This window comes from Diceros bicornis, chromosome 31 (assembly GCF_020826845.1).
Source record: "Diceros bicornis minor isolate mBicDic1 chromosome 31, mDicBic1.mat.cur, whole genome shotgun sequence".
In the NCBI taxonomy this organism is placed as follows: domain Eukaryota; kingdom Metazoa; phylum Chordata; class Mammalia; order Perissodactyla; family Rhinocerotidae; genus Diceros; species Diceros bicornis.
In genome coordinates this window covers 15,178,208-15,205,182 of record NC_080770.1, presented here as the reverse complement: position 1 = coordinate 15,205,182, position 26,975 = coordinate 15,178,208, and the positions used below count along the sequence as shown (strand labels likewise).

At 39.1% G+C, this 26,975-nt stretch overlaps 1 protein-coding gene across 1 annotated transcript; it reads left to right on the top strand.

Moving 5' to 3' along the window:
* The first annotated feature begins 20,547 nt into the window (after positions 1-20,547).
* On the top strand, positions 20,548-21,495 carry LOC131395571 (olfactory receptor 5P55-like). The gene has a single exon (XM_058527428.1). It carries the CDS (start codon positions 20,548-20,550, stop codon positions 21,493-21,495), a length of 948 nt encoding a protein of 315 aa, XP_058383411.1.
* The last annotated feature ends 5,480 nt before the right edge of the window (positions 21,496-26,975 follow it).

Sequence of the window (26,975 nt, the reverse complement as noted above, 5' to 3'; positions counted from 1 at the left end):
ACAGAAAAAGAAAGTGGCATCAGCATCATGGCAGAGTGAGCTATTCCCTTAGTATCTCCCCACTAAGATACAACAAAAAGGACATCTATATACTAACAGAGGACATTCACACAACACAAAAGATGTCTGAGAGACCCAAACAGCCATATGCCTGAGGATGGAGGTGCTGGACCCACTGGAGTAAGTGGAAGGAGGTAAGGGGATCTCCTCTCCCTCCCATAAAGGCAGTGATCCAGGGCTCAGGACTGTGAGTGGCTCTGAGAGGCGGGGGGTGCAGCACTCTGTGGGTACCCTCCGGTCTCAAATTTTCCTCACAGTCAGTGAGAAAACCCCACACAGAGGTGACTAAGCTATTGTGGGGGTGTCTTCATCAAGCCAGCACCTGAAGAGAGCAAATAGCCAAGGTAGAGCAAGAACATCCCTGGGGTCACACAGGTGAAAGAAAGCACTCATTCCCCCTCCCCGCACAGCCAGAGCATCCATGCATATGATAGAAATGCAGCAGCTGTGAGCAAAGTAAGTCGGGGTTGTGGCGGGCTCAGAATACACAGCTCTTGACCTCTACCCAGTGGCAGCAGGTGGAGCTGTGACCAGATACTATCACCCTGCAGAGGCAAAAATCCATACAATCAAACAATATGAAAAAATATGTTAATACTCCAGACGAGAAGGAAAATGACAAGCACCCAGAAATCAATCCTGAAAGCACAGAAATTTATACTCTAAATGACAGAGAATCCAAAATAGCTATCATTAAAAAACTCAATGAGTTACAAGAAAATATAGATAGACAGTTCAATGAAATCAGGAACTTCTTCAGAAAAGAGAATGAAAATAGAGAGAAAAACCAATAACAAATGTTGGAGATGAAAAACACAATGGATGGGATAAAGAAATATATGGACCCCCTGAATAACAGAGCTAATATTATGGAGGAGAGAATCAGCAGTCTGGAGGACAGAAATATAGAAATGCTTCAAATGGAGCAGGAGAGAGAACTGAGACTAAAAAGAAATGAAGAAATTCTCCAAGAAATATCCAACTTAATTAGGAAATGAAACATAAAGATTATAGGTATTCCAGAGGGAGAAGAGAAGGAGAATGGGGTAGAAAACTTGTTCAAAAAATAATAACTGAGAACTTCCCAAACCTGGGGAAGGAGTTGGAAATACAAATGAAAGAAGCTAATAGACCTCCTAACTATATCAATGTAAAAAGACTTTCTCCAAGGCATATAGTAGAAAAGCTGGCAAAAGTCAATTGCAAAGAAAAAATATTAAGGGCAGCAAGGCAGAAGAAAATAATTTACAAAGGAACCCCTATCACGCTTTCAGCAGATTTCTCAGCAGAAATTTAAAGGCTAAGAGAGAGTAGAATGATATACTCAAAATTCAGAAAGAACAAATCTTTCAGGCAAGAATACTCTATCCAGCAAAAATACACTTCAGATATGATCAAGAGAGAAAAATTTTCCCAGATAAAGAAAAGCCAATGGAGTTCATTGCCACAAGACCACACCCCCCCCAAGAAATGCTCAAGAAGGCCCTTATACCTGAAAAAAAAAAAAGAAATGGGTTACAATGTCTTGAACAAGGAGATGAATAAGTAGACAAAATCAGAAAAATTGTAGCTCTCCATCAAAACAGGTTAGTAAACACTTAATTATACTATTAAAGATAAAAGGAAGGAAAACATCAAAAATAAATATAATCTCATAATTTTAACCACAGATTCACAACACAAGATGGAATAGGCTGTGACAATAATAACTTAGAAGGGGAAGAGGAATAGGATGGAATCAGGTTAGTCTAAGGAAATAAGAGGCTATCAGAAAATGAACCATCTCATCTATAAGATTTTTTATACAAACCACATGGTGACCACTAAACAAAAAATCAGAACAGAGTAACATATGGCAAATAAAGAGAAAACTAAGAAAATCATCATAGAGAACTACCAATCTGATCAGTAGTCTGAAATACACAGGACAAAAAACAAGGGAAATGCAGAACAGGAAAATGAGCAATAAAATGGTAGCATTAAGCCCTCATATATCAATGATCACTCTAAATGTAAATGGATTGAATTCTACAATCAAAAGATACTAAGTGGTGTGATAGATTAAAAAATAAGACCCAACAATATGCCCTCCAGGAAACATATCTCAGCTCTAAAGACAAACAAGGCTCAGAATGAAGGGATGGAAGATGATACTCCAAGCTAATGGCAAACTAAAGAAAACAGGTATTGCCATACTTTTATCAGACAAAGTAGATTTCAACACAAAACAGGTAATGAGAGACAAAGAGGGACAGTATGTAATGATAAAAGAGATACCCCATCAAGAAGACATAACACTTACAAATATATATGCACCCAACAAAGGAGCACCAAAGTACATTAAGCAACTATCAACAAACATAAAATGAGATATTAACAACAACACAATAATAGTAGGGCACCTTAACACCACACTGTCATCAATGGATGGATCATCCAGACAGAAAGTCAACAAGGAAATAGTGGATTTAAATGAAAAACTAGACAAGATGGACTTAATAGATATGTATAGAACACTCCATCCCAAAACAGCAGAATACAGGTTCTTCTCAAGTGCACATGGAACATTCCCAAGGATAGACCATATTTTGGGAAACATGGCAAGCCTAAATAAATTTAAGAAGTTTGAAATCATATTGAGCACCTTTTCTGACCATAATGCTATGAAACTAGAAATCAACTATAAGAAAAAAGCTGGGAAAGTTACAAGTACCTGGAGACTAAACGAAATGCCACTGAACAACCAATGGATCATTGAAGAAATTAACTGTGAAGTTAAAAAATATCTGGAGACAAATGATAATGAAAATGCATCATACAAACTAATATGAAATGCAGCAAAAGTGGTCCTAAGAGGAAAATTCACAGCAATAGAGGTCCACCTTAACAAACAAGAAAAATCTCAAATAAGCAATCTTCAACTACACTTAACAGAATTAGCAACAAAAGAACAAGTGAGACCCAAAGTCAGCAGAAGGAGGGGAATAATAAAAATTAGTGCAGAAATAAATGAAATTGAAACAAACAAAAACAGTAGAAAGGATCAATGAAAAAAAAAGAGCTGGTTCTTTGAGAAGATAAACAAAATTGACAAACCCTTAGCCAGGCTCACTAAGTAAAAATGAGACAAGGCTCAAATAAATAAAATTAGATATGAAAGAGGAGAAATTAAAATTAACCACAGAAATAAAAAAGACTATAAGAGAATAGTATGAAAAACTATATGTCAACAAATTGGACAATCTAGCAGAAATGGATACATTCTTAGACTCATACAACCACCCAAAACTGAACCAAGAAGAAATAGAATCTGAATAAGTCAATCATGAGTAAAGAGATGGAAACAGTAATCAAAAACTTCCCAAAAAACAAAAATCCAGGACCAGATGACTTCTTTGGAGAATTCTACCAAACATTCAAAGAATATTTAATACCTGTCCTTCTTAAACTATTCCAAACAATTCAGGAAGATGGAATACTTCCTAACACATTCTACAAGGCCAACATCACCCTGATACCAAAGCCAGACAAGGACAAAATAATGAAGGAAAAATACAGGCCAATGTTGCTGATGAACATAGATGCAAAAATCCTCAACAAAATGTTCACAAACCGAATACAACAATACGTTAAAAAGATCATACACCATGATCAAGTGGGCTTTATACTAGGGACACTGGTATGGTTCAACATCCACAAATCAATTAACGTGATACACCACATTAATAAAATCAGGAATAAAAATCACATCATCATCTCAATAGATGCAGAGAAAGCATTTGACAGAATCCAACAACAATTTATGATAAAATCTCTCACCAATATGGGTATAGAAGGAAAGTACCTCAAAATAATAAAGACTATATATGACAAACCCACAGCCAACATCAAACTCAATGGTGAAAAACTGAAAATCATCCCAATAAGAACAGGAACAAGACAAGTTTGCCCATTCTCCTCACTCTTATTCAACATGATACTGGAAGTATTGGCCAGAACAATTAGGCAAGAAAAAGAAATAAAATGTGTCCAAATAGGCGATGAAGAAGTGAAAAACTCGCTGTTTGCAGACAACATCATTTTATAGATAGAAAACCCTAAAGAATCCATCGGAAAACTATTAGAAGTAACCAACAACTACAGCAAAGTTGCAGGGTACAAAATCAACTTACAAAAATCACTTGCATTTCTATACTCTAATGACGAACTAACAGAAAGAGAACTCAAAAATACAATCCCATTTACAACCACAACAAAACAAATAAAATATCTAGGAATAAATTTAACCAAGGAGGTGAAAGACCTATACAATGAAAAGTATAAGACATTATTGAAATAAATCAATGACGACTGAAACATATGGAAATATATTACATGCACATGGTTTGGAAGAATATATATAGTTAAAATGTCCATACTACCTAAAGCAATCTATAGATTCAATTCACTCCCAATCAGAATCCCAATGACATTCTTCATGGAAATAGAACAAAGAATCATAAAATTTGTATGGGGCAACAAAAGACTCCAAATAGTTAAAACAATCCTGATTAAAAAAAAAAAAAAAAAAAAACAAAGCTGGAGGCATCACAATCCTTGACTTCAATATATACTACAAAGCTATAGTAATCACAACAACATGGTACTGGCACAAAAACAGACAAAGATCAATGGAACAGAATTGAAAGTCCAGAAATAAAACCGCCTATCTACAGAGAGCTAATCTTTGACAAAGGAGGCTAAGAACATACAATGGAGAAAGGAAAGTCTATTTGATAAATGGTGTGGGGAAATCTGGACAGCCACATGCAAATAATGAAAGTTGACGATTACCTTTCATCATCCACAAAAATTAACTCAAATTGGATCAAAGACTGGAAAGTAATTCCTGAAACCATAAAACTCCTAGAAGAAAACATAGGCAGTCTGCTCTTTGACATCGGTCTTGGAAGGATCTTTTTGAATACCACTTCTACTTGGACAAGGGAAACAAAAGAAAGAATAAACAAGTGAGATTTCATCAGACTAAAGAGCTTCTGCAAGGCAAAGGAAACCATGAACAAAACTGGAAGAAAATAGTTGCAAATCATATCTCCCACAAGGGGTTAATTTCCAAAACATATAAAGAACTCACACAACTGAACAAGAACTCAACAAGAAAAAAACAAACCCTATTAAAAATGGGCAGAGGATACAAACACACATTTTTCCAAAGAAGATATACAGATGGCCAAAAGGCACATGAAAAGATGTTCAACATCACTAATGATCAGGGAAATGCAAATCAAAACTACACTAAGATTTCACCTTACCCCTGTTAGAATAGCCATAATCACCAAGATGAAATAAAAAATTTTGGGGAGGATGTGGAGAAAAGGGAACTCTCAGACACTGCTGGTGGGAATGCAAACTGGTGCAGCCACAAAGGAAAATAGTATGGAGATTCCTCAAAAAAAATTAAAAATAGAAATACCATATGATCCAGCTATCACACTATTGGGTATTTATCCAAAGAACTTGAAATCAGCAATTCAAAGAGACTTATGCACTTCTATGTTCATTGCAGCATTATTCACAATAGCCAACGTGTGGAAGCAACCCAAGTGCCCATCAACTGATGAATGGATAAAGAAGATGTGGTATATATATACAATGGAATACTACTCAATCATAAAAAAGACAAAATTGTGCCATTTGCAACAATATGGGTGGACGCTTAGGGTATGATATTAAGCAAAATAAACCAGTCAAAGAAAGACAAATACCATACGATTTCACTTATATGTGGAAGATAAACAAACACGTGGATAAACAGAAGAGATTAGTGCTTACCAGAGAAGAGGGAGACTTGGGGGAGTGGGTGAAATGAGTGAAGTGGTATATATGTATGGTGATGGATAAAAACTAAACTACTAGTGGTGAGCACAATGAAGTCTATACAGACACTCATATATAATAATGTACTTCTGAAATTACACAATGTTATAAAGCAATATGACCTCCATAAAATAATAAAAAATAAATAAAATAAGCTTAAATAAATTAATAAAAAGTAAATTTGCCTGTTATTTTATCCTCAAGATGTGTTTATTCAGGAATAGCCAAAAGAATTGCAATTCAGGCTGTGCATGCTATAGCAAACCATAGGCAAAATCAGAAAACAAAAGAGGGGAGCAGCCATTATAGAGAAAAAGGTGGAGTAGGGAGTGGCTGTTGTAAACGGGAAGTTCATTTGGGGAAAGTACAAGTTCAGGGTGGCAATAACTTCTCATTGACTGAGCTGCAGTGTTTCTCATTGGCTGGGCTGTTGCCACGTGGGGAGAGAAATCTTCCTTCAGTAGTAGAGTAATTTTACTTCCTATGGAAGATGCAAGCCATGGTCTCTTCCTGTCTGGTGTAATTGGCGAGGTGTGATAGGGTATGAGAGCTCCCCATTCAGGCCTTCCCAACTCCAATTTAGTTAAGATGTCTTTTATTAATTTCCAAATATTTTATGTTTCTCAGCCTCTTCAGGTTGTTCAATATAATTTCAGGGAGCCATTGTATCCTGTTGTGCAGTAGAATGCAATGATGTATGGGATGTTTGAGGAAGACGGGTGTGATATCTGGTGGTAAGTAGGATAATCAGGATCCATAGTACACACCAGACTCCAGTCCTGCAGAGTGGGCTTGTGGATCTCTCCAGACTGCATCTATTGCCTTTTCCAAGCCCTCTATACATCTCTCTATTCCAGGGGTCCATCCCAGGTTCAGGAATCTAGAGACTGTATTTCCTTCATACAAACAAACTGTCTTTTTAACAAAACTCTGCATAATAATTTCCCAGTGGTGCAGGAGACTAAAGGCCTCCAACTGCACAGGAGAGGGGCCAACCTCTTACATATTCACTTTGGAGCAGCATCCTTACTGTCACCCATCCTTGTTGGCTCTTCCAATCCTCAGACCCTACCTCAGGGAACCCAAATATAGAGAAAGAATTAGGTTTCTCAGATTCAGAGCAGAGAATTCAGTGGAATGAGAAGAAGATGAGACTCTGAGCACTGGGCTAGAGGTGGATGGAAAAATTGAAGAATAATCCAGGCAAAGAGCCCACAGAGAGACACCTGGCCATCCATGACACAACTGTCACACAAGGAAACTTGGTGCAGAGAGCCCAAAATTCACTTGTGACCTCTATCTCACTCCCCTGCAGTTTCCTTTCCCATATGTGACAAGCTGCTTCATCTCCATGATCCCACATAAAACCACTGATGGGACAGAATGAGTTATGCCTCATAAGATGGACTTAAAGTGGACTTACCATGTAGGAAATTACCTTGATGCAATAACAGCCTCCTAGTGTACCACCAGGGAGGTTATTGAGCATGGACCAATTAGATGCTCAAGTCAAATGGCTTATTAAATCAATAATAAAAATATAAGGAGAAGCAAGGGGAAAGATACAAATTTAGGAAACAGTTTAAACAAGATGGAAGAACCACACTCTCTGGATCCTGTGTTACACAATGTGTGTGTGCATGTGTGTGTGAATGCATGCTCATGTGTGTGTGTTTCTAGCTCTCACTCTGCCACTCTCTCGCTCTCTATCTCTAGTAGGTTACTCAAAGGAAAAAAATACCTTGCATGGTCTCTTTATCAAGAGAAGACTAAAAGTTCAAGAAAAGTATCCTTTTAAGAGAGAGAAAACCAAATTCTAATTTTTGCACTAGCTTACTTTTTATATTAAAACTTATTTACTTGGTTAAATTAATTTTTATCTTAGCCAACTCAACCATGCACAAAACTCTTTCCTTAGGGTTCCTCTTTAACAAACCTACAACTTTATTTTCACTTTCAAAATTTGTCCCATGCCTTCTTTTTTTTCCCCTAGTACTTTAGGGTAAATTTATCTTTCTTAAAAACACAAACAAATATATTTCCGCTATTTACACCTTATTTACTGAAAACATGCATCTTACTTTCTTTGAATGCAAAGATGTTTTCCATATTAATTTTTAGTAGCTTTACTTACATATATTAATTAGAATTTTCAATGCTTACGGGCCTTAGTGAAAACTAAAAAGTAAGCAATTGTGAACTGCCTTTTATATTAGCACCCTAAACACTTTTCATAATTTCTAGAAACGTGCTATTTCATAGTACAATTTTAGCAAAATGCAAGACAAGTTTACTAACAGACCCAAATAATAACAAGCCAAAAACATGATAAACTTAGACAAGTTTTAGTGATAATGTTTCAGTGTGTTATCTTATTTAAAAATGACCCAGATATTCAATGAGTTTTTTATCATTTAATTTCATCTAGCAAAACTTTAAAGTATCGGGTTACCAGAGAGATTTTGGAAGTTATCGTAAAAATACATGCCATAACACATAATTATCATTAAAATGTTCACTGAACACTTTTATCTTTTTCACATCTATTTAGTTTACTCATTCCCAATAATTATTTAGATTGCCTATGAGACTTCATGAGACATTAGACAAAATTAGCTATCATTTTAAGTTATTATTTTTGCTAACCAATTTTGTAACACAGATAACATCAACTTATTTGACCAATAAACATAGAATAAAGGTTGCATGTCTGCATTGTATCCAATGCTGATGACTCTGAGGACGTGTCCATTTGAATCAAACCAACAATCTTAAATAAGCTTTCATTTACCAAAGATCAATTTATACCATGTTAACTTGAAAGATATTTGGGTTATTTGCTATTACATTTAGAAATAATTTATATAAGTGCTTACTTTAAGCCAATTAAATAGAGCTCTTTAGAAATGATACCACTGGGAGGTAAAATATCACCCGCATATATATGGAGAGTGACTCACATTCACAGAGACTCTACAGCTATTGTTTTAAAATTATTACCATGAATCAGGTGCAGTAATACAAGGCTCACTAATTATGAATCCAAGTTTTGTTTTAAGCCTTTTACTAATATTTGTGGAGAAGACACTCAAGATGCTAGCTTTTTGCTGAGAGCACTCTTATGGCCATTTTTCTTTCCTTTTTTCCTTCAGTCCTAGAAAATGGTGATGGGCTAGATAGTCCCCAGAGGGTTTGCAAGCTCTTTAATATAAGGAAATGGGTAGAATCTGAACTGCCTCTAGAGTTACTTTTCCAGTCTTACAAGGATTTGCAAGACAAAGATGCTTGTTTCCAGGTCCCCAAAGAACTGGATTATAGTCTGAATGATAAAGTAGGTTGACCCACACTTTCAGCTATATTTTTCCAATTTAGAAGTTTTTCCAATTTAAGGATCCAACCTCTGACCATTGACAAGTAGGATCTTAATAGCTACTCAAATCAATAAGCATTAATGGCTTAACTGTGGATGCAAGAGGTGTCCCCACAAAGGAGTGCAAAAGAAGTAGCCCTCACAAGATCCAGAAAGTTCACTCCTGGCAACAGCCCAAGAAAGCAAAAGCTTCCGCTGCAGAGGTGGTAGTGCACTAACTAGCAACAAAGGTTCCGACGACAAAAGGCCCCCTCATGGTCTGGGACCCCCCTGATGACAAATTTCTCTGAGAGCCAATACAGCCGGACAAAGAGAGTACATCTTGGAACCCCAGTCTACTTGACTGGCCACCAATATGCATGCCGGCATGGGCATCCTCCAGATGGCAGAGACGAAAGAGGTCACTAAGCCAAGCTCTCAAGACATAAAACAAGACAAAAGATGAAACCTCATCTTATATGCACATTAACAACTTTAGCCATGCTTTCGATCTCTCGGAGCCAGACTAATACCTAGGAAAGAGGTGCCACAGTGTTGGGGATTGTGTGTGCTTTACAGAGTACCTCATTGAATGGACAATTTCTTGAGGTTTGTGGGGGTCTGCCATCCTCTACCCCACTCCTTGACCAATTTATCCTGTCAGAGGAGTCTTCTTGAGGTGATGAGTCCTAATGACTCTTAACTGTTCAACCGGTGCCCACTAATTTTGAAACATTTTTTGGCTTCCAAGATGCCCCTTAGCAACAGCTTCCACTTTATGCTCATACTCCATAGGCAGGCCCTACAGCAATGTTTACTACAGGCCTGCCCAAACAACAGGCTTATGGAGATGTCTGTGTCTTGTTCTATGGTTTTTTCCTTCTTAGGACAAACAACATAAAAAACAGAGACAAGGAAAAATAGCGACCATCTGCGGGAGGAGAAGGATCAATAAACCAATGAGTACTCAGTAGCTCGTACTACATACCGGTGGCTAAAAGTTGCCCAGTTGGAGAGAATGCAGTCTAAAAGTGGCTATAGGTAGAGATCAAGTTAGTGTTTCCCATTGTTTCAGAGTTTAGACACAGCTGTTCAAAAGTATATTTATGCTGCAGCTAGAACCAGATCTTGGAAATTTCTGGTGACCCTGAAACCATCTGTCTGTCCAACTATCTCTGACAGCAAAATAGAGTGCAACTACATTTTAGTCCCACCATAGTTTTGGGAATCTCTCAACATGACAATCATCAAGCCAAGCCCTCAGGACACGAAACAAGCTTGGTAAGATTCTGCACTTCTTTGTAACATTTACATCTTCTGGATCCTTTATATTTTGAACAATTATGCTAAAAGCTGGCGAGCTTGACCCTTTAAAAAATTTCTCTATTACCTGGCTCTTAAAAAGATGCCCCAAAGTGGCCACTGTAATTTTAAATTATCCCGGGTTATGTAGCCAGCTGTTTTCAGTTATTACCATTTTAGGGTGCTTTTCCCAAAGTGGCTGAAACAAACAAGATAATTTCTAAAGATAATTTGTTATGATCAATGAGAAACTCAGTCCCCAAACAGCCAATTTTAACAAATAAAACAGCACAAATATAAACAGACACCAAAATCAATACTCTGGGACTCTAACCCAGAGTATTCTGGGACCCTCTCCCAGAGCTAGGGACTCTAACCTGATCCTTTAAGTGACCCAGTGGCTATAATCCTTTTACATCATCTCCCTTAAACCCATAATCCTAGTCTTGTGACTTTGACCTGGCAAAAATCTCACCAGTGGGGCATCCAACCCACAAACCTGAAAAACTATTAGAGAGTTTTAGGAGCAGGTGTGTTTTAATGAGGTCTTTCACCCAAAAGATGTCTGATCCTGGAGCTTTTTCTTCTCCCAAAGGGAAAAGAAAATGCCTTGGAGCCTGGAGTGCCACAATGGGAAATGGGAATCCAATCAGTCAAGCCTCTAGACAAAATTGTCTAGGCAGCCGCTTAGGGTCAATGAAAAGACCCCACAACCCATCAGGGGTTCTAGAGCCTCAGCTAGGCATTCACAGGCCCTTCTCCCTTCATGGTCACCAATTTTTTATCATATAAAATTGAGAGTCTCTTGCCTGATGCACATAAACATCTCAAATAGTTATGGCACCAGTCTTTGAGAAAAGAGATCAGCTTTATTCTGTAAGATTGATCCACAAGGTGGACAGGGGTTGTGTGCCCTCAGATCTGTCTCTCTGATTCAGGATTTAGGGTGAAATTTAAGAGGTTAGACAAAACAGCTTAGCATACAGAATTGTTGGTGGGACAGGTTTTGATTGGTAGGCTTCAAACATCTATGACAAGGTTTTAAACACTTATGACGAGGTTCTAAACTTTTATTAAGGGGTTCTAAAATTTTATGATAGGGTTCTAAACATATTTGCTGAGTTGGGGAAGGAATTTTAACACTGGATCTTTTTGAATGAGGGACTCCTCACTTCTGATATGAGTCCAACTTTCAACTTCCAGTCATATCCCTGCTCTTGGGTTCCTGGGGAAAGAGGATTTTTTATTCCACGATCATTTAAGGTCACGATTTCTTCTTTTGCACATGCTCTGGTTATGCGACTTTGAAGCTTTTCTGAAAGGCAATCCTTAATCACTCTGTTGATAAGAGATGGCATCAGTTGAACTGGTCCTGGAGGGCCCGCAGTTACCCTTCTTGGTCCTTTTGTGCCTCCCGTAAAAGTTCATCACATACATTCTCTATTTCTTTTCTCAGAAGGTCCTTGGCTCTATACTTAGTTTCTCTTGTTTTCTATGGTGAAACCATTCTTAAATAATACAAACATGCATTACAGGTCCTTCTGTCAGAAGGAGGTTCAACCTGATCCTCAAGATAGAGAAAGTGAAAAGCTGTCATATGTCAGGGCCACTAAGGCATGACTCAGCTACCTGTGGTCAAATAGAAAGAAACAGAGGCCCCAGAATTTCACACAGAGAAGGAGGTGGTATATCTCGGGTGTCAGGAGAAAAAATCAGGAGCAGCTGCTGTGAGAAGGAAAGGGTGGTCACACAGGAAAGCCCCCAAAGCCTGCGATAACAACAGGTCTAAGTTGGGACAAGCAGGTAGGATAATGGGAGTGCTCCAGGAGATGACTTTCAAAAAGAATGCAGTGTGAATGAGGTCACATGAAGTTGTTAAATGTGGTACTGGGCCAGAGGTGGATGGAAAAATGAAGAGGGATGCAGGCAGAGAGCATTCAGGGAAAGAAGTGACATTTTGGAGCCAGGCTGCAGCGATCTATTTGGGATTCAGCAACAGGCTCCTGGTCCTATGACAAACAGGATCCCAGTCCTGCAGAGAACACGAATCTGGAGGGAAAATAATACGAATTCTGTTATCAGTATCTGCTGCTAAAGTGCAGGGTGAGAATCCATCAAAGACGGTGAGGCTGTGGCACAGAGTATGGTACTGAGTCTGCTTATGCCTCTCCTGAACAACAATTTGGATTATTGCCCTAGACTAGACCCATAATATCAAGTAACTCCAAGAAGACAACCCCTAGAGGCCGGGAGCTATATGAGGAAGCAAAGATCAAAAGCCAGGAGAGCCTGGCTTTGGTCCTGACTTTGCCATTTACCAGCTGTGACCTTGAATTTGTCATGTCACTTCCCTGAGTCTCAGTTTCCCCCTCTTAATATGAAGACAATAATGTTTGCTGAGCAGACCTCTAGGGGTTTGTTCGCAGATAAAATGAGGTAACATACAGGTAAGTTAGTGCTACACTATACAAATGGTAGTTGTTATTATTACTACTGATTTGCTGTGCAATCAAAAAAAATTAGTGAGCCTTATTGGGTCTTGGGTTTGTCTTACGAGAAAGAGGAAAAAGATGACTAACAACCTCTCTGCTGTTAATGAGGGGAAAAAGTAATTGCCTCAAGCCCCTAGGAAGATGATAGTGTGTGAGCCCTCTATGACAAGTTTCTGTGCAATTCTCCCTCTCTGGTGTCTCACATTCATTAAACTTAATTTAGGGGCCAGCCCCATGGCTTAGCGGTTAAGTGCACGCGCTCCGCTACTGGCGGCCCGGGTTCGGATCCCGGGAAGGCACTGACGCACCGCTTCTCCGGCCGTGATGAGGCCATGTCCAACATACAGCAACTAGAAGGATGTGCAACTATGACATGCAACTATCTACTGGGGCTTTGGGGGAAAAACAAAAAAAAGAGGAGGATTGGCAATAGATGTTAGCTCAGAGCCAGTCTTCCTCAGCAAAAAGAGGAGGATTAGCAGGGATGTTAGCTCAGGGCTGATCTTCCTCACAAAAAAATAAAATAAAAATAAATAAACTTAAGTTAGAAGCTCTCAGGGGTGGGTATTGGTAAGTAAAGAGGGTCAGCCCTGGATCAACGGCCCCAGAGGTTCCCAGACCTCACGCACCAACAGGAGCTCCATCTCCAGCCATCACTCCCTGTCTATCCTGGACCACCAATCACTGGCTTCCTGCTCAGCCCCTGGGACCATCTAAACTGAGGCAATTCTCACAGGTCTAGATGGAAAGATAAGAGCTCAGCCAGAAGTCTTCCCAGGGAAGAGAGATCCAAAGATCTGCCAAGACTGTCTGAGAGCAGCCACGCCTGGAGCTGGTCCAAACAGCCAACATCACAGGGAGGAACGTCACCCCCAGGGGTCTCCAGGAGCTGGTCTCAGAGGGAGATGGTCCCTGCTTCTCCACAGGTTAGTGTGCTCATAGATGATCCTCACCTCTCCTTCATTGCCTTCCTTCTTTCCCCGTACCCTCCAGCCCCCATTTAGATTAATAACAAACATCGACTATTTCTTCCACTCTGCCAAAAACTCTGACAAGTACTTGAAACGCATCATCCCATTTAATCCTCACAGCAACTCAAAGGGTACATACTATTAGTCCCACATTGCAGAAGACAAAATGGAGTGAGGTTAAAAAATTTGCCCAAGGTCAAAAAATAGTAAGGACTGGCACTGGGCTTCAAACCCAGATCTGGCCAATAGCAAGGCCCATGCTCTTAACTGCTAGGAAATAATGCTTCCCAGAAACAAGCCACCAGCCCCAGGAGCAAGCAGTGGATGCAAGAAACCCTCCTAAAAGGCAATGAAATGTTCACCTATTTGGTGGTGCATTTGCAATGTTTGGCAGTGGGTACAAGAAGAGTGGTGTAGAATCTCTGCCCCCAGCTGTTCTAGGTCACTTAGATATTCACCATTACTTCATGGAGCCGGGTTCTCAATGCCAGACATTCAAAGTCTGCATGTCCCCCTGGCTTATGGTCCTCTTGACCAATAAGTTGTCCCCTGAGATCCCATCACTGAGGCTGCCCCCAGCCTTGCTTATTAAGTTAAATACTTCTCTTCCATTCACTTATATAAAAATGTATTTTTTAAGCTCATTAGATCAACTGGTAATTGCTGATCTTTGGGCCCACATGTGAACTAGAAAATCCTGTAAAGAACACAGCGAGTTTTCCTCCCATGAACAGGGTTCTCTCTGACATCCTTGCATCCAGGCTAGAAGGAGAGTGTCTAGTTCTCAGGGGCTTTCCCCTTCAGCAAATCCACTGCCTTGGTGACACACTCCTCATTAGCCCTCCCAAGTCACTTTCTGATTCACACCAAATGTGTGGTCACTTTCAGGATCAGCCCTGACACAGAGCTCCCTGTTAGGGATTTTTACAAATAGGGACCAGGAGCCTGCTCATCTCTGTCCCTCTTCACAGGCATCCAACTAGCCCTTGAGCTGAATCTACCGAGGCTGCTACTCAGCATGTCTCAAATGCCAGGAAGAGGAATCAGCTGTGGATATTGTTAAACTGCAAATCCGATTCAGACAAAGGCCTAGGGTGGAACTAGATTCCACATTTGTAAGGAGCATCCAGTAATGTCCATGCTGCAGGTATGCAAGTCCAACTTTGGTAACCAGGTGCTAAATATTAGTGACCACAGCTTGTGAGCATCTGTCCCATCCAGACTGGTGGGAAAAAGAAAAAAAAAAAAAAAAAAAAAAAAAACAAGGCAAAGCTAGGCATGGTTCCTCTGTGAACCACCAATTTTCTTCTCTTAGAAAATGTTGAAAAGTCCAGAATGAAAGCCAAGTCAGAGGCTGCATGCTAATATTTTTATTGAGGATCTCTGCAGTTCTGGATTTCAAATTGCTTTACTGCAAAATAGCTTTACGATAGGCACTGTTTTGTTGGTAATTGTAAAAGAGTGGCAACAACTTAAATGTCTCTCATTAGGAAACTGCCTGAATTAGACATTTATAAAGTTTAACATTGCACACCTTTTGGGTGTGTGGGGGGGAATGGGCAGTATTTAATTACTGACATAGAATGAGCTCCAAGAAATGTTGTTAAATAAAAAAAGAAAAACAAGGGGCAGAACAATGTGTATAGTTTGCTACCATTTGTATCTTTTATAAGAGAGAAGAGAATATATATGTACACATGTTACTTATATAAGCAATGACTAACCATGGAAAGACACACAAGGATCTGGTAACTTCTGAGGAAGAGATCTGAGTGGCTGAGATATCAGAAGGTGGAAGATGGAGACGACTTATTTTTTCTGTAGTCCTTTTTGAATTTTGTACCATAGAAACATATTTCCCATTCAAAAAAACAAAAACTAAAATTGAAAGATAGTCCCCTTGTTCTTTCTATACCTCCATCCACCCAATAATTTGATGAAATTGATTGATTCAACAAACATATTCAAGTACCCTCCTGGGGAGTCCCCAGCAGAGATAGTTCTTGGAACAGGGATCAGAATAACATTGCCTTGTGTCACTCCTGGGGAAACCCAAAAGGAATGGAGACTCTACGGGTCCTGATTTCCTTTGTGGGATCCAAGAGACCTGTATGCAAGAATAAGAACTGCCAGTTTCAGTTCTCTGCAGGTGGAAGAAATTCTGCACACCTGGGTCACCCTTAGAGGATGAGTGGATGGTGAGAGTCTAGGATCCTTCTACAATTGGATGGCTGAACTAGAATCTGTGGCCGAACACTTCAGGTGGGAGAACAACTACTTCCCTTAAAAAATCTTGTAAGGACCTCATGCTGTCCTTAGGATGTGTTCCATTCTTCTGAGTTATTTCTGCTTTAGACATCTGACTTTGGCTAGCTGAATTATTGGGTTTTACTGTCTTCCCTTCTTACCCTACTTTATCTCTTGGTTCTCACTAAGTAATTTCTCTAGCTTGTGTTATTTATTTTCTTTTCTGAGCCTATGATCCATACCGAGTGAAGAAGGGATTATGCCAATTGCTCTCTATATGGTCATCCAGGTTCAAGTGTCAGTTCATCCATTTGTGACCTCAAGCAGGTTACTCACTTCTCAAATGAGGTCAGGATGGGGGGAGTTCCTCACCCAGAGAAAAGAACAAAGTGAAGATTCAACAAGTATTTGTTTCATCCATTATAATATTTCTTCCTCACTCTACAACCACCCATGTTTTTTATAAGCACTTCATTATTTTCAAAGCACCTCTGTTTTTACCATCTCAGTCCTCTCCCGAATCCCAAAAGCCTAGACAAGAGTTGTCCTCCACACTTCACAGATGAGTACATAGGACTCAGCTTTCTGCAATGACTTGCCCAGTGTCACATCACAAAGCCTGGAAGAACTGGAACCATATCCAGACCTGGCAGCTCTCAGGAGAGTTCTCTGCACCACACTGTGTCTCCCACCTCATTCCTCAGAGAACTGAGGTTCTCAATCCTGTGCCTCTTTCATATTTCTCCCCTCTATACATTCAAATCCACAACAAGCCCCCACAATGTGCCCTGTTACAAGCAACTATTTTTAATGTCCAGATCTTTTGTTAATGGAAAGCATTATCTAAAGCTATTTGCTAATTGATTATAATATTTTATGTTGTAAATTTAGAACTCAATTTTGCTTAGGCCATCAAATGCAATTTCCAAATATAATACGTTTAATTATATATCTAGAAATGTTTGTGTTAAAATTTAAAACAATCACACTTAACCTTTGATAAATGTTCTCTTAACCCCAAAATCTAATGGATTAAATTCTCCCAAATAATTTAAGTGCTGTTTACGATGAAATTCTCTTAAACAATTCAAAGTAAAGTCAAACAAAAATAAAATCTATGGAATCAAATTCTCCTAAACATTTAAACAATATTTATAAATTTGAATAAGTAAATGCTCCTAAACATTTCAAGCTACAATCACAAACTTAATGTACATGATTTCTCATGCCCTTCAAAGACCTTCATAAACATTTAAACAATTCCTGAAAATTACTAAATAGAAGTGTACACATTTAATAAATCCAATCTTAGGTATTCTATCAAAGTCAAGTCAAACATGAGTTTCGTTAATTCAATTTAGCTAATCATTCCACATATTTAAAATCAAGTTAAGCAGATACTCTTAGATGTTTCAAACATCTACAGTAGTATACATATTTAATGTGTATATATTCAAATATGTATACAAATTCATATTAAATAACGTAATTCTTACAAAAACTTATCATCTTGTAAATATCAATACAGAGTAGAAAGAATACACTCATCTGAAAAGAATCATCCTAAGGCCGCCACAGCAACTGGAGTTACAAATTTAAGGTTGTCCGAGATTCAAGATTAGCCTTGTGGATTCAGGGGTTTGAGTCAAAACTTCAAGATTGGAGGAGGGGAACGTGGGTGCTCCTCCCCGGAGGATTCAGCCCACCTTGCGTGTTAACCAACTGTACCTTCTCCTACAGTCAGGTTCTGCTGCTATGATGTCAAGGACATACAGGCCTCAGCTTTCAGCTGGGATTGAGTTTTACAACCCAGTGCATCTTCTTTCAATCCTTGTTGTTAGTGCCATTGAGTTGATTCTGATTCCCAGCAGCCGTGTGCACAGTAGAGTGGAACCCTGCCTGGAATTTTTGTGCCCTCCTCTACTTTTCAGCTCTGTATCAGTCAATGCTCCATTGCTATTCATAGGGCTTTCATAGCCAATTGTTTTCAGAAGTGGGTGGCTAGATCCTCTTTCTTAGTCTATCTTAGTCTGGAAGCTCTGCTGAAACCTGTCTACCATGGGTGACTCTGCTGGTATTTGAAATACTGGTGGCATAGCATTCAGCATCAGAGCAACATGCAGTTGCCAGAGTATGACAACCAACAGATGGTTGTTGTGGTTCCCCGAACAGGAAATGAACCTGGGCTGCAGCAGTGAGAGCACCGAATCTTCATTAGACCACCAGCTTTAAATCCCACTCTTATTCAATTCTTATGATAATCATTCTCCATTTTTATCACCTGATTTCGATAAGCAGACTGCTACACTTACTCATCTGGGTAGTCCTATCCTCTTTGCAGCCTGATTTGTCTTGAAGCATTTGTACCTTCTTTATAACTTTCATTCACTCATTCAACAACTGTTTGTTGACAGCTTACTATGTGCCAGGCACTGGAGGAACAGCAATGAACAAAAGTGACAAAAATGCCTAGATTCATGGTTCTTACATCCTAATATCAAGACAGAGATCATAAACAAAATTAATAAGTCATGTGTATATACCATGTTAGAGGAAAATAAGTACTATGAGGAAAAAATTAAACAGAGAAGCAGGTAGTGAATGCTGGGGTAGGAGAGGGTTTAGTTTTAAATAGCACACTTAGGGAGGGCTTCACAAGCTGGTGACGTTTGAATTTAAACTTAAAGGAGAAGAGAAAAGGAGCCATGTCTCTTACTGGATGGAGCAAGAGTGTTCTGAGCGGAGGGGACAGTTAGCACACAGGTCCTGAATCACATATGGCATGTGCTAAGAGGATAAAGGAGGCACATTTAGCTAAAGCAGAGTGGGCAAGAGTAAGAAGAGGAGCAAAAAAAAGGACAGAGAAGGAAAAGGAATTACAGAGGAGTGGCCAACCTCGCAGAACAGGGCTTTGAGTGCCATGGTGAGGGTTCTGACTTCCTCTTGTCTGTTAACAGAATCGCCCTGGCTGCTCCTTATATGAGAGAGTTGGGAGATTAGTTAGCAATTGCAATAAACCAAGCAAGATATGATGGTGTCTTGCAAAGAAAGGGTAGGAAGTCGGTACATATTTTGAAAGGAGAGCCAATATGATTTGCTGAGGGATTTGATGAGGGGTGGGTCAAAAAAAAGGGTCAAAGCTAGCTAAAAGGTTTTGGCCAAAACAACTGAAAGGATTGAGCTGCCATTACCTGAGTGAGGAAGACTTTCTTATCTAATTGATAATTAATTTATATTCATTCATTGACACCTGGCATAGTGATGGAACACCAGCCCTGGTGGTCTAGTGGTTGCGATTCAGTGCTCTCACCACTGCAGCCCGGTTTCATTTCCCTGGTCAGGGAACCACACCACCTGTCTATCTGTTGTCATACTGTGGCAGATGCATGTTTCTTGATGCTAAAAGCTATGCCACCAGTATTTCGAATACCAGCAAGGTCACCCATGTGAACAGGTTTTAGCAGAGCTTCCAGATAAAGACAGACTAGGAAGAAGGACCTGGTCACACATTGCCAAAAATATTGGCAATGAAAACTCTATGAATAGCAGCAGATCATTCTCTGACAAAGCACTGGAAGGTGAGAGGATGGCACCAAAAGATTGGGCAGGGTTCTGGTCTTCTGTACACAGGGGCACTAGGAGTCAGAATCAACTCGACAGCACTAAAGACAAACTGCGATAGACAAGTGCACAAATTATTTGTGATATTTAGTTACTCTTCTCCTACTAGGAGTAAGAAAATACAATAGGAAAGATGCATGGGCATTTTTTATTGTTAAAATATAGTGCCATTAATTCAAGAAAAGGAATATCTGTGAAATTCAGGGGAGAGAGGAAGTGGACAGACCTCTAAGCTGGGTTTGGAGAGACCAAAGAATATTCCAGGAAGAAAATATAGGACATGGAAAGGCAAAGACATTTGCAATAACATGGTGTGTTTGTGGAAGTAAGTTGTTCAGAATTGCTGAAGGTAAACTACCTGCAGGGTACCATGGAGGCGTTTCATAGAGGAGATCTGGCATGCTAAAGAATTTAGACATTATCCTAAGGGGGAAAGGGAACCTTTAACATTTTAGCATGAGAGTGACATGATGGAATTGATGTGGGATTTGGAGAGCAGTCTGCCACTCAGAGATAGATGCAACTTTTTAGTTGTAAAAGATGTGAAAGGCTACTTCTTTGATGAGAATGTTAACATTCTTGTTTCCCCTCCTCTTATTCATTATTATGTAGAAAACACACCAGTGACATGGCATTGGGGCAGAATCATACGACAGTGACAAGATTCATCCTGCTGGGCCTCACAGACCAGGCAGACCAAAAACAACTCCTCTTTGCCATCTTCCTGCTGATCTACTCCATGACTCTTGTGGGCAACCTGGGCATGATAGACCTGATCCACGCCAGCTCTGCCCTCCACACCCCCATGTACTTCCTCCTGAGTGTGCTCTCCTTCCTTGACATCTGCAATTCCTCTGTGTTTACCCCCAGGTTGCTGATCAGCTTCCTCACCACTGACCAGTCCATCTCCTTTGCAGGCTGTGTGGCCCAGATGGCCCTCACGGTCCTCCATGGTGCAGGGGAGTGTCTGCTCCTGACCATCATGGCCTATGACCGATTTGTGGCCATCTGCCACCCTCTCCTCTACCACACCATCATGTCCAAGCGCTTGTGTGTCCAGCTAGTGGTGGTCACTTATGCTATGGGGGTGTTCTTTTCAGCTCTGCAGACAGGGAATGCCTTCATCTTGCCCTACTGTGGTCCCAACGTCATTGATCACTACTTCTGTGACATCCCCCCAGTGCTTCAACTGGCCTGCTCAGATACCACTGTGGCCAATGTTATCCTTTTCTTCTTTTCTGCCTTGGTCACTGTCCCCACAGTCTCAGTCATCTTGGTTTCTTATGCCTACATTCTGGTCACAATCTATAAGATGAGGTCCCTGGAGGCCCAGCGCAAGGCCTTCTCCACCTGTGCCTCCCACCTCACTGCCCTCTCCCTCTTCTATGTGCCTCTCTTCCTTGTATATGTGCAACTCAACCCTGAAAGTGCTTCAGCCTATAACAAAATCCTGTCTGTGTTGTACACCATTGTGATCCCTATGCTGAACCCCTTGATCTACAGCCTAAGGAATAAAGATGTCAAGGCTGCTGTGCAAGTTAGGGTTCTTAACCTAAGCAGAAAAGAAATTTGTTAGAAAGGTATCTGGTAGCTGATAAAATAGAAGACTAGAGAACCCAGCCAAGACAGGACCAAAGAGAGGCAAGGCACGGCTAAGAGCCTGCCACAAGAATGGTCTGTGCAAGCTGCCACCATAGGGAGTATCGCCTTTGTGCATTTTATGTTGCTAGGGCTGGCACTGCTGCCTCTGAGCATTTACCACTGCTCAGCTGTTGGACAAAGCCACTTACACTAGCCACCACACCACCCTCTATAGCGTCCAATCATATATCATCTCTAACTGATCCTAAACCTTTTCATCATTCCCTGAAGTTCAAGTCCTAGACAGGAGCATCGACCTGTTTCGTAGCACAAATATTCTGCATCCATTAATATACTACATCCAGCATAGATATCTTACATCCACTGATATCCTACATCCACACTTCTATCTTTGAGAGCCCTGGGAGGTGCAAATGGGACCGCCTTTCACTTCAGAAATGGGAGCTAGATGCTATCTTCCTGCTGTCCGAGAGTTCCCAGATATAGAAAGAATCATTGAGCCAATAGGCATATGAAAAGATGTCAACATCACTAATTATTCAATATCACTGAATTTCTGATTTGAGATTCACTCACATATGAAGTTCCTGGACTTACATATTGCATTGTTCAGGGAGTAAAGTAAGCCTACAAATCTCGTAGATCAAATCTCTCGTCTGTATAAATTTGCACATCTGGGTAAATCAGGAAAATGCGTCAAGGAAGTGATTTCTCCTTCAATTTATTCAGAGCTAGGGCTTGAATGTTGTTAATAATTATTGTATTTGTTTCTTACAACCAGAGGTTGTATGTCTAAACACTGTAGAGATCCTATTAGAACATGGATATTTATCATGTGACATAGAGGAAAAGCACAAGAAGAACTTGATTCTCTGCTAAGTATAAGTTTGTTTGACTTAGAACAAATTATTTAAATTATTTCAATGTCATTTTTTTCTTTCAAGGAATGTAATAAATTAGTTATTTTGACTAATCCCAGAGTCATTGAGAGGATCAAATTGGGTATCAATATAAGATTGTATTGTAATGTGGGAGCTAATAAAGTAGTTAAAGAGAGAGGGAGGATAAATGGAGAATAATAATGAAGAAAAAATCAGGCATAGAAATCACTTATAAAATGCACTGAAATGGAGATGTGTAAAATTATGCAAGACATAACCAATTATGAAAATGAATAGGTCTAATCTCAAGTTCTAATTCTGCCACTAAAGACTTATCTGATGGTGAACTCTCAATTTATTAACTATTACATGGACTGACTAATGGACTAGAGTATAAATGAGATCAACTACCATTACACAGTCCTGAGCAAATGAGAAACCAATGAGATCTCTTGGGAATGGAGAATAAGAGTAGCACATAATCTTTATCCGTTTATATATCTGTCTTAGTGCACTAAGTATCCTGATGTCAGGGGACGTGTCTTCTTCATCACTGTAGGCCTGGAAATTAGCACACAATCTGGTAAGTTTGTGCTTTTTAATTATCCACATTGCTTCCCATGATAAATTTAATCGTTCAATCTGTCAATCAATCAGTCAACTAAACGTGTTACTTTGTCGTATGCAGTTTAGGTTAAATATGAAAAGCTTAAAAGACTGTCCTCATGACAAAGAACTAAGACTTAGATTCAAAGTATCTTGGCTTCAAATCTCAACTCTGCCGCTTTCTACAGCCCTAAGCAAGTCACTAAATGTCATAAATCTTCAATTTCCATACCTAAGAATTGGGGATAATATCTCACATGTGTGTGAGGATTAACTGAGGTCAAGAAGCACAGTCTCTAGCTTGATGATGGAAACATAGCAAATGCTCAAAAAATCATATCTGTTACAGCTTACCTCATTATTAATCATGAATTCCATTCATACAAAATGACGAATTATAATACAATTCAAAACTTTTAGAGTAACAAACTGATAAACTCTATTGATTATAATCACATAATTGTATCTGAAGAGGAAGGAGCTGGGCCAGACTTCAGGGAAGCTTTGGAACTTGTATTATTCTTTGAAGAATACATGAGATTTGTATTGGGGGCAGAGAGAATTTTGTTGGGAAGATTGCATTTTTTAGTTTGCACTGAGCACCAACACTATGGTGGTTCATTCCATAGGAAGTTTCCGTGTGTGGAGCAGAGAATAAGTAGATATCAATACATGCCTCAAAGAACCACCATAGTTCTCAACTTCTTTTTAACAGATTAAAACAAGTTTTAACTTTCTTTTTCCTCCAGAAAGATGTTAGATTAAAACCTAATATTTCACACTAGGAAAAGAAAGTTGGTAAAACGTTTTGAAATGATTCCTAGCACTTTGTTTTTTTTCCCCCAAATTAGAGAAATCTGTATCCATGCTATTGATTAAAGTATGCAGTTTTTTTACAGAATCAAAAAGGTATCCTAGTCACCTTGCTCTGGATAAGTGGCCCTCAGTCCACTAATAGCAGAAGTGAAGTCTGGCCAGAATCTTCACGCTTCTGTCGTGACCCTCACCTGTCCAATCACCTTTCTAACACCTGCCCTCACCTGGAGACCCAGAGAACTAATCTCATTATTATATTTATCCCTATGTCACTCATCATGAAGCTGAGGATTGTCATAGCAGCCTTCCACTCCTAGAAAATAATGTCCATACATCTCTTTATATCCCCTTTTCTGACTCCGATTTCCGCTCCTGCCAAACTCTTGCAATCATTCTACTGTGGAATTTATAGTCAGTCATCAACATAAGTCAATATATATTTAACCACTCCTCTGAAAGTCTTCTTTACCTACTTGGTCTAACTGAAATCTGTCTGTGTCCTGGGACAGTGCTTCCCTTGTATCCATCTCAAGTGGTAGCAATTTTCTTTCTCCCATATCCTCCTTACCATTGAATCTCCTCATTGTTTTTCATCTAGTAACATTAGAGTACTCTGATTTTTGTCTAAACTCTTCCTTAGGTGATGTTACTTAGTCTTGTGGATTTAATATGATACACATATTTTGAACCATTAGAAATTGACAACATAGTTCCAATTTATAGAATCTGAGGCAGTCAGTCCTCTGCCCTAAACTCTAGATTATATCTCCAATTATCTATGTAACCCTTCTACTTGGATGGCCAAAAGGGATCTCAAACTCAATGAAATGATCTCTTTTCTCCCTTTTCCCAAACATCTGCTTCTTTTACACTATTCTGTGTATGACTATTTTACACTATTCCATGTATGACTATACAAAAACTAGAATCAGCACTGTCTCCTCTTTTTCTCTCATGCTCTTTTTTCAAAACATCATGAAATCCAGTCAGCTCTACTTTTGAAATGTATGCAAAAGTAAATAATTTCTCATTGTCTCTCTTACTACCATCTTGGTCCAAGCAATCATAATTTTTTACCTAGAATATTATAATGGTCTCCTAGTTTTTCTAGCACCATTCATCCTTATCCTTTTAAAGTCAATTACCAATGATTTGCTAAAGTGCTCCTTTTAAAAAAGAAATCAGGTTATGTCACCTTTTTGTCCAAATCATGTAATGGTTTCCAATCTCGTTCAGAATAAAAATCTAACCATTTAGTGTAATGTATGAGGTCATTACAGCTTCTTCCTGCAATACCTCTCTGATCTAAACTTTCTTTCCATGTGCAGCCTTATTGGTTTTCTTGATTTCCCTGGAACAATCTTGGTGTGTTCAAACCCCAGCACCATGCATTTTCTGTTCCCTCTACCTGGAATGCTCTTTCCCCAAATGTACTCAAGACACTCCCTGCTTCCTTCAGATATTTGCTCGCAAGTCTCATTTTTCAGTTAAGGATCTCCCATACTACCATATTTAAAATTATACCTACTTTTTTCTCAGCTTGCCTATCCCCCACTCAGCTTTTTATAAATTTCCACTCATACTAAATATTTTCCTTATTCATTTTATTTTATATCTGCCTCCCTTTCCAAAATGGAAATTGCTGTTTTTCTTTTTATTTGTAGTATATATGTCAGTGTCATGCTTATAGTAGCTACTCAACAAAAATTATTGTAAAAAATGCATCACTGGATCAAATATTTAATTGTTGCAGTAGGGGACGGCCCGGTGGCTCAAGTGGTTAAGTACGCGAGCTCTGCTGCATTGGCCCGGTGTTCACTTGTTCAGATCCCGGGCGTGCACCGATGCACTGCTTGGCAAGCCATGCTGTGGCGGCGTCCCATATAAAGTGAAGGAAGATGGGCACAGATGTTAGCCCAGGGCCAGTCTTCCTCAGCAAAAAAAAGAGGAGGATTGGCAGATGTTAGCATAGGGCTGATCTCACACACACAAAAAATAATAATAATAATTGCTGCAGTAAGAATTAATCTCTTAAGGATTTTTAATCTCTAGATGATTTAGCTAAAATTTTAGAGTGGATAAAATTTTAAAACACCGTTTTGGAAAGAGTCTGGATTTAGAAAAATACGTGGACATTCCATAAGATTTTATGTAGGCTTCCAAACCTGCCCTTATACAGTTCCTAACATCGGTAGTGATATATCAAGATTAGTATTGTTCTTATCTGTGATGGCTGCATCAAAATTTTTTCAGATTCTGAGAAAAGAGTGATAATGGGACAACAGAATAACTCGAATACACTTTGAATTTTTGAAGAATGGATACATTTATTGTATGTTTATTAAGTGCTAGACAATATTATTATCTCCATTTTATAGACGGGGAAACTAAGGTCTCAACATATTAGTTAATACTCAAGGTGACTCAGAAAATAAGTAGACTATTTTTGGAACAGCTGGAATGGCCACTTATGTAAATAGAGAGAAATCTTGCTGTGAAAAATTGGAGGGGAGTATATGAAGGATAGAGAAGTAGAAGAGTTTATGGGTAAAGCAAAGGGCATGAATGATGTTACTAACTCTTCAATTTCACTCTTATCTGGAAGCTCTATTTTATGTTATCCACCTGTCCAATATGAGATAGATGAAGCCCTCTGTCCAGATCATAATATCAAACAACACACATTATTCCAGTTTGCATTATTAGCCCAGTTTGATAACTGATGGCTGAGTGATATTGCACATTATCCCAAGTTCATCTGTTCTGTACCTGGTGGAGGTGGGATTTGCATCCTTGTAACATGGTTTTAACATGGCTCCAGATCAGGGACATCTGAAGGCAAAAGTTAAAAACTATGTTAGTGTAACAAAAGTTAAGAACTGTTATTTTCTAGATGTTTTTATTCCTGGTACATGAATTTCTACTGTTTTCCCTATGTGGTAAATTATACATTATTTGTACTGTACTATACTGAGACCATTTTAGGCTAAGGACATTTTTTATTTAACTGTCTTTTACTATCATATAACTGTACTTGAACCAATGGAAAAAACAAAAAAAGTCAATTGAAGTAAAATTAACTCAATTTCACATTAATTTTACTGAGCCATTTTAGCTTAAGATAAAGAATAATTTGTTATTGTTTTGTAAA

Coding starts and splice junctions, on each gene's coding strand:
- LOC131395571 (XM_058527428.1), top strand. CDS start 20,548: ATGGCATTGGGGCAGAATCATACGACAGTGACAAGATTCATCCTGCTG.